At 37.3% G+C, this 9065-nt stretch overlaps 1 protein-coding gene and 1 long non-coding RNA gene across 4 annotated transcripts; both read left to right on the forward strand.

Annotated features, from left to right (window-relative positions):
* Nucleotides 1-936: 936 nt before the first annotated feature.
* Nucleotides 937-4824, forward strand: LOC113286662 (probable mannitol dehydrogenase). 3 transcript variants are annotated; one of them, XM_026535230.1, is made up of 5 exons: nt 937-1419; nt 3080-3193; nt 3308-3821; nt 4104-4254; nt 4351-4824. In XM_026535230.1, the coding sequence occupies exons 1-5, from the start codon at nt 1322-1324 to the stop codon at nt 4401-4403; spliced, it is 930 nt and encodes a 309-aa protein (XP_026391015.1). In that variant the 5' UTR covers nt 937-1321; the 3' UTR covers nt 4404-4824. The 3 variants fall into 3 exon arrangements, with proteins under 3 accessions (XP_026391015.1, XP_026391017.1, XP_026391016.1); XM_026535232.1 differs by having other exon boundaries at nt 4104-4205; nt 4354-4824; XM_026535231.1 differs by having other exon boundaries at nt 4104-4278; nt 4354-4373.
* Nucleotides 4825-5219: 395 nt separating this feature from the next.
* On the forward strand, nt 5220-6005 carry LOC113285614. Its single transcript, XR_003328794.1, has 2 exons — nt 5220-5260; nt 5343-6005. It is a non-coding gene; the product is annotated as an uncharacterized LOC113285614 (long non-coding RNA).
* The last annotated feature ends 3060 nt before the right edge of the window (nt 6006-9065 follow it).

Raw genomic sequence — 9065 nt, forward strand, 5'->3', positions numbered from 1 at the left:
ATGTTCAAACAATTTTTTGCAGCAATATACACTTCGAGGCAAACACTGCTGTCTTAATGTTCCATTTCGAAAAGTCATTCTCTTTAAGCTGAGTGAATTTTTTTCCATCATGTAATGTAAAAGTAATTTGATCCTTTTTTTATTTGTTCTTTCGCAGCCACGTGATGGAAATGCTGTTTTTTTGCTCGGGTGGCTATCTAAAACATGGTTTGGTGTACTTTAGATCAGTAGCTAAAACAAAGCATAACATGTTACTTGGTGGACCCGGTAAACACATTGGTGTACTTGAGATCGGTAGTCTTGGTCACTGGATTGTGTATGTAATACATTAGAGTATTTCAGTTTGTGGTTAGAAATAGAATGCACACCAATAAAATCTCTCTTACACTGGTAGCCACATTGATTTGGCTATTCAATTGCTGAATAGGTAGAATCCACTCTCTATTCCGGTCCAGTTAACGGTGGAAATGGATAACCCCAAAAAGTTCAGTTTTGAGATTAAAGATATTTTCCTGTAACATATTGATAAATTCTTTTGATTATAGATGAACTATAAGTCAGTGTTGCACTGGATGTTCCCCTCATCAAGACAAGCAGTATAAGCTGATCCTTGATTAGATTAAATTAACTCAGATTAGTAGTTCATATTTCCATGTTCTTATGGCTTAATTATGTTCTAAGACTAGCTTAAACTTAAAGATAACTTGTCAGCTGTCCCACGTAGGCATGAGGTGGGTCTCTCTAATTCATGATGAAAAGGTTAGGGAGACGCGTGTCGAGCATTCTTTTCTAGCCTCTTACATAATTATGTTTTATTTATTTTGAGCATGAGGAAATAGAAATATAAGTACAAGTCATTCACTCATTAGTAGAGAGATAATCCATCTATTTCTTCTTATAAATCAGTTCATTTTAGTTGTTTGAAGCTACAGAACATGTATGGTGTTGCTTAACGTTATAATATTGTTTATGAACTGATTATACTAGGTATTCATGGAATTTATGTGAGTTGTAGAACATGTTAATACTAGGGTAGAATCTGTTTTCAGCATATGGTTGGTAATAATGATTGAAGAGTTGAAAGCCTAACAGGATGCACTATAGAAGATTCCAGAAACGTACAATTACCTCACGGAAGACGTCAAAAATCGGATTACAAATTATTCAGAAAATTAGATGCATTCACGTTAATTTATTCCTCGTCACTTGCACACTCTATATATATACAATATACCCAGACTTGTCATATACTTACACCTGAATTCACAAACTTTATCCCCAGCGACAACCACAAGAATCTCTTAGAGATAGAAGAAGAAGGATGTCGATATTACAAGAACAAGAATTCCCACAGAAGGCATTTGGATGGGCAGCTACAGATACTTCTGGTCATCTCGCTCCTTTCAAATTCTCTAGAAGGTATAATTATTACCAGATCAATGAATCCATAATAGTTGCTTGTTTTAGATGAACCTTTAATCTGTGGTTTGATCTGGATTTTTGTTGAGATTTTATTTTATTTTGAGATACTCTTGTGCTGTTGTTGCTTATAAAACTTTAGAGATAGACTTTTTGTTTGGAGGCCACTGGAGTGTTTGTCACAAAAGTGCTAATCGCAATTTCAGGATACCAAATGAGAGCAGTTTTTTAAGACACTAACTAAATCCATAGTTCAGCTTGAAAGGAACACCCACTAGTGAGATCTGTTGAATTTGAGCTAAGCACGTAGTGAAGAATGAATTTGTTTGTCTTCGCATCCTCTTTACCCTCTCTCCTAACCCTAGCTTTTACATTCAGCCGCCTCTTTCTTGCTCGGATCTAGTCACAAGGATTTCATCGTTCTGTTGTTCTCCGTCCTTAATTTTAGTTTCTATTTATGTTTCCTGCATCTCAGCCATGGCTTGAATCTCCGTCTTCCCATATTTATCTTCAATTTCCTGATTTGAAGATGATATCCCCTTTTCTTTTTTCCCATCTCTCAGCCATGGCTCGAATCCCTCTCTTCCCTCATTTATCTTCAACTGCCTGATTTGAAGATGATATCCTATTTTCTTTTCTCCCATATCTCACCTCATCTTAGTTTGAAGAACTCATACATCTCATTCACCCATCAACTGAATCGTGTGTTAATTTTCACAAATCAAAATTATAATTGCAGACACCAGATCTCAATCGAAATTAAATCATCACCAAAACACTTCCTTATACACCACATCCCATCCCCTGCACCCATCCCTTACAGCCATCTCTCATTTTCTCTCCTTAATCGATAAGTGTGTTGATTTTTGATGATGAAAAGGCTCCCCATCTCAGTTTTTAATTAGCAATGGTGCCAGTTTTCTGTTGATAATCTGGGTGTAGATTTGCAGTGATTTAATTCGTGATGGTAGTGATGATCCATATGGCGGTCGGCGGCGGTTTTTGGTAGCAATGCTGTTACTTAGGGTTTTCATTTGTTCTGGGTTTTCTACAGTGAACGGGAAAATTCCACCGGGTAATCGGGTATCTCAAACACGTTGTAACGGGTTGTTGGTTAATGTTGTTTAGGTTGTATTGGGCTTCCAAGCTTGGTTGAGGTTGTGTCTCCTAGGCTTTTAATGGGCTTTAGTTTTCTTACAGTTTGTAAAGAAATTCTTAGCCCCTCAGGCCTTGCTCTTTCTATTGAAAGTTGCATCTCTGTAATTTGCGTTTCAGGTCTTGGTGTACTCAAATTCTTATTTCTCTAATACAATCTTTCTTTCACGATCAAAAAAAAAAATAAGAGCAGTTTTCTTGTGTTTGTTGGCAATCGTTATTGTAGTGTTTGGTTATGTTTTTTTCTTATTTCCTTTGCGCAATAAACTTTGTATTGTGCCTTATTGTGGTATCAAAAGACAAACGAAAAATACACATTGTGATAGGATTATATAGGTGGACCTTATTGAACGCCATATGCATAGTTTATAATCAACTTCAGAATTGGGTTCATTGGAATCCACATGGTTCGTTATTGTCTTGTCTCCCCTAAAAGGGTTGGAGAAGTACAAAACTAAGAAAGCTAAAAGTTATCTGGTGTCTTTTTGTGGTGTGAATTTTTAAGGGCAACTGGAGAAAAGGATGTGACCTTTAAGGTGATGTACTGCGGGATTTGTCATACTGATCTCCATTCTATTAAAAAAGAATGGGGCAATGGAATCTATCCTACGGTCCCAGGGTAATTTTCCTTGTTTTTCTCGTACATCTTCACATTATTGATGTTTACTTCCAATTGCCTTAACTTCAGTTCCGCCATCCTTATATGTTTGTATATTTTGTTTTTTTTACGCAGACATGAGATTGTGGGTATAGTGACAGATGGGGGTCACAAGGTAGAAAAATTTAAGGTTGGTGACAAAGTTGGTGTTGGGCCAATGGTTTGGGCATGCCATTCTTGTGATAACTGCAAAAGTGACCTTGAGAATTACTGCCCTAAAATGATCATGACATACAATTCTATTTACGTTGATGGATCTGTAACTAAAGGAGGTTATTCTGATGTTATGGTAGCCAATGAGCAATATGTGGTTCGGATCCCTGAAAACCTTTCACTTGATGCGGCTGCACCACTACGTTGTGCTGGTATTACTGTATATAGCCCAATGAAATACTTTGGACTTCGTGAACCTGGTATGCACATTGGTGTTGCGGGCCTTGGTGGTCTAGGTCATGTAGCTGTGAAGTTCGGAAAGGCCTGGGGAATGAAAGTTACTGTTATCAGCACCTCACCCGCCAAGGAAAAGGAAGCAATCGAGCATCTTGGGGCAGATTCATTTCTGGTTAGTCGTAACCAGAAACAAATTCAGGTAAAATCCACTGAAAACTTTATATGATATAGTGTGGGCGGTGCCAATGACCCAGAATCCTAGATCAACCATTAGGAGTCAATATTACCAATCCTGGTCAGAGGTAGTTAGATATCAAACTAGTGGAATAAACAGTAGACTAATAATAGAGAACTTTTAGGACTATATTGGCAAATTCCAGTTCTGCAATTAGCCATTCCCAGTGTAGTATGTGGTTTATAACTTACATTCGCCCCATAATTGGAACAATCTTTTTTTTGTTTGTTTGTTCTGTTTTTATAGGCGGCCATGGGAACGATGGATGGTGTCATCGACACTGTCTCTGCAAGTCATCCTATCCTACCATTGCTCGATTTGCTAAAAGCTCATGGGAAATTAGTTATGGTGGGTTTACCAGAAAAGCCACTGGAGCTGCCAGTTTTCCCGTTGGTTGCATTACATTAACAGTACTACACAAGTATATATTTTACATAAGCAATCATTGTTGATAGAACAAAAGCTGTCTTATTAAATCTGGTTGTTTTATATCCAGGGAGGAAATTGATAGCAGGGAGTTTTTTCGGAGGAATGAAAGAGACATAGGAAATGGTTGATTTTGCTGGGAAACACAATATCACAGCAGATATTGAGGTCATTCCGATGGACTATGTCAACACTGCGATGGAATGTCTTGTTAAGGCTGATATTAGATACCGTTTCGTCATCGACATTGTCAACACCTTACCTAAAACTGCCTAGTGCACTCAGCTGTCTCCCTGAATCGCCAAGTATAACATCTACTTCAATCTCCTTTCATCGAGCCGAATAGTTGGGTCTTGAGTGTTTGTTTTCCATCTGTTCTATGTCATATTTAAATGTATTTCTTTATGTTTTCCTTCACATTATCATAAATAAAACTTAAAGAGTACTGCGTGAGATTTCCAAGTCTCAGGATTGATTGTTCTCTTATTCAAAACTTAATGTTCATTGGAACATTCCAGTTTAATAAAATTTTCCTTTCCGAGAACTCTGGTTTCACTTCAGAATTTATTAGTTTATTAGCCTTGACAGTGTACAAGCCAGTCATAAAGGTTAGTTAGCCTATAGACTTGTAAAGACGAATGTATTAAAGTTGGTTACGGCATTAACCCATACCAAACAAGCCAAACCGTATGTAAATAAACACTTGTGCTTGTTCTCACATTATAAATACCAACGAAATACTATGAGATAATGAGCAACTCAGTTATCGAATATCTATCTAGGATAAATATCTAGATTAAAGAAATGAGGTACGAGTTTATAAACGAGTTCTGCGGATGATGTTTGGGCAATCTATACCGCCCCAAACTTCCCTACTTTAGCCGCTCAATTGCTTCCAGGTTTACTCAAAAGCAAGGATATCGTGGAAGGTGATGGCTGCCGCATTGGTACTATTCTCAGTGTTGTGTTCCTTCCAGGTATGTCCATTTCTAATTTTTGACATAATCAAAAGAATTAGCAAAGATCAGGTGCTAAAATGATATATATGTATTGGAGCAGGATGTGTTGTACCAATGTACAAGGAGAAGATTGTGACTGTTGATAACGAAAAACGTCTCAAGGAGATACAAATGATTGAAGGTGGATACTTGGAAATGGGATGTTCATTTTGTATGTTAAGCTTCGAAATACTTGTGAAGGAAAGGAATTCATGCATCATCAAGACAGTTACTAAGTACGAAATCTATGATGATTTAGCTACTGGCGTTTCTTCTCATTTTCACACTAGCTTTGATACATGGGTTGCCTTAGCTCAACAAGTTTCAAAACATATTGCAGAGAAAAATGCAAGAGCAGCTAATTAAGTTGCTGCAAGCCTGCGACCTTTCGTAATGATTTTTCCATTTGCGGAGTTTGCTGATCCTATTATCGTTAAGAATCAATTGTATATATGTATTACTGTTGGATTAACTTCAACATAGAAGTCACTAACATGCTGGTTAGGACAAGATTAGGAAATTGATGTAATCCTAAGGGAATTAGAAGTCATCTAGTTCTAAGAAAAGGAAAGACATGTAATAAGGTAATAGGACTAGGAAAAGGAATTCATAGTTCTATATATATATGATCATCAAAGTTGTGGTTGATCATAAGAGCAAGATTAGAGCTTGTGTTCAGTTTTGAGAGATTTTCTAAACATCAATAAAGAGAGTTGTCTTTATATAAACTAAGTTTCATCTTGCAGTTGCCATTAATTGGTATCAGAGCTTGTTTCTGAGCCATGGAAAACGAAACCACCATTGTGGGTGCAAAACGGTTCACGCCACCATCAATACAAGTTCCAATCCTCAACGCCACAAACTACACAGTATGGGCCATGAGAATGAAGGTACTGATGAAAATCTACAAAGTTTGGGAAACAATTGATCCTGGTACATTGGACCCAGACAAAAAAAATGTTGCCATTGGATTACTCTTTCAAGCAATACCAGAATGTCTTGTTCTACAAGTTGGTGAACAGGAAACTTCAAAGAAAATTTGGGATGCAATAAAGGCACGTAATCTCGGAGCTGATCGAGTTAAAGAAGCCCGTCTGCAACCTTAATGTCTGAATTTAAAAGAATGAAGATGAAAGACACTGATACTATTGATAGCTTTGCTGGAAAGCTATCAGAGATAGCCTCAAAAACTGCGTCACTTGGACAATTCATTGATGAAGACAAACTGGTAAATAAGTTTCTCAATAGTTTACCAAGATCCAAGTATATTCATATCATAGCTTCTCTCGAACAAGTCTTAGATTTAAAGAAGACTAGCTATGAAGATATAATTGGAAGATTGAAAGCATATGAAGAGAGAATCCTTGATGAAGAAAACAATGGAGAAACTCAAGGAAAACTCCTGTACACAAACTCTTACCAACAAAACTCTGCGACAAGAGGAAGAGGTCGTGGAAGAGGTGGTAGAGTAAACAGAGGCCGAGGAAGGGGAGGAAGGTTTAACTCACAAGATAGAACAACAAGTCAGAATGATCAAAACCAAGGGAAAGAAAAGAAGGATAGATCAAACATTATTTGTTACAGATGTGATAAACCAGGACACTTCTCCTCTGTATTCCCTGAAAGAATACAAAAGATGGAAGAAGCAAACAAGAATGAAACAAGGGAAGCAGATACAGCTCTTTTCATGCACGAAGTTGTATTCTTAAACGAAGGGAAACTAATACCAAAGAACTACGAATCAAAGGATGGAGAAGAAGGAATCTGGTATTTAGATAATGGAGTCAGAAATCACATGACTGGTAAGAGACACTACTTTTCTGAACTAAATGAGAAAATCAAAGGATAAGTGAAGTTTGGGGATGGATCTTCTGTAGAAATTGAAGGGAAAGGATCAATTCTATTTCATAGCAAGACCGGTGAACAGAAGCTCGTCACAAACATCTACTACATCCCAAACTTACAAAGCAACATTCTAAGTTTAGGACAAGCTACAGAAGTTGGATGTGATGTTAGAATGCGACAAGATTATCTAACAGTTCATGACCCAAGTGGAAGACTTTTAGTTAGAGTCTCACGCTCACAGAATAGACTCTACAAGATAAGTCTCATGATTGGAAGGCCATTGTGTCTGAATATTAGACTGGAAGATCAGACATGGAAGTGGCATGCAAGATTAGGACACATAAGTTTCAGAACCTTAAAAACTATATCTCAGAAAAAGATGGTTCCAGGGCTACCACAACAAAACGGAGTGGTGGAGAGGAGAAACAAGACTCTAATGGATATGAAAAGAAGTTCTTTAAAGGCTATGCAGGTACCTAATTATCTATGGGGATAAGCTGTACGACACTCCACATACCTGATAAACAGGATACCTACGAAAGCTCTGAAAGACATGACTCCATATGAAAGTTTGCGAAAGAGAAAACCAAACATAGATCATTTAAGAGTGTTTGGTTGCAAAGCATACGCAAAACTTGATTCTGCAACTATTAAGAAACTGGATGATCGATCTCAGACTCTTGTGCATCTAGGAATTGAGCCTGGATCCAAAGCTTACAGATTATTCAATCCAACAACGAAAAGAGTAATAGTGAGTCGAGATGTGGTATTCGATGAAAAAGAAAACTGGAACTGGAAAGAAACTAATGATGGACCAAGTAGGGATCCAGGAATGTTTCACATTAGATGGGGTCAAGTAATTAATGAAGGCGAAGGACCCATAATCATCAATACCAATGGAAACAATGATGTTAATCAAGAAGAAGAAGAGAATAATGAAAACACTGAGAATAACGAAGAAGTAGAAGAAGAAGAAGAAGAAGAAGAAGAGATCGATGAAATAACTCAACCCATTCCACTGCGAAAATCAACAAGACAGATACAAAAGCCACAGTATCTGGAGGATTATGTTCTTCAAGCTGCAGAAGAATGTGAGATTATGCTACTCTCTGTTGATGATGAACCAAGGAATTTTCAGGAAGCAAAGGTCTCGACTAAATGGACACAAGCATGTAGAGAATAAATTATTTCAATCAACAGAAACAAGACTTGGTTTCTAGTTGATAAGCCAGGTGGGGTAAAAGTGATTGGTCTTAAGTGGATCTTCAAGGTTAAAAGAAATGGTGATGGAACTATTAACAAATATAAGGCAAGACTTGTAGCTAAGGGATACGTTCAAGAATCAGGCATAGACTTTGATGAAGTCTTTGCACCAGTTGTTAGAATTGAAACAATACGCTTATTAATTGCAGAGGCAACATAAAACTCATGGGAAATTCACCACTTAGACGTTAAGCCAGCATTCTTACATGGTGAATTGCGAGAAGATGTGTATGTTGAACAACCAGAAGGTTTTGAAGTAAAAGGACAAGAGCATAAGGTTTATAAGTTATCAAAAGCTCTATATGGTCTAAGACAAGATCCTCGAGCCTGGAATACAAAGTTAGATCAAACCTTAAGAGAAATCAGATTTGTTAAGTGCTCTAAAGAAACATCAGTATACAGAAGAGAAGAAAAGGGAACGCTTCTTGTGATTGCAGTCTATGTAGATGATCTATTTTTGACTGGCAACTCCCTTAAGGTGATCAATGAGTTCAAGAGAGAAATGTCATCAAAGTTTGAGATGTCAGACCTCGGAAAACTCACTTATTACCTTGGCATAGAAGTCCATCATGGAGTAGATGGGATTCAGATTAAACAAGAAGCTTATGCAACGAGAATTCTGAAAGAAGCAGGACTTGAAACTTGTAATCAAACTAAGATACCAATGGAGTTTGGA

Source organism: Papaver somniferum, chromosome 6 (genome assembly GCF_003573695.1).
Source record: "Papaver somniferum cultivar HN1 chromosome 6, ASM357369v1, whole genome shotgun sequence".
NCBI classification, from domain to species: domain Eukaryota; kingdom Viridiplantae; phylum Streptophyta; class Magnoliopsida; order Ranunculales; family Papaveraceae; genus Papaver; species Papaver somniferum.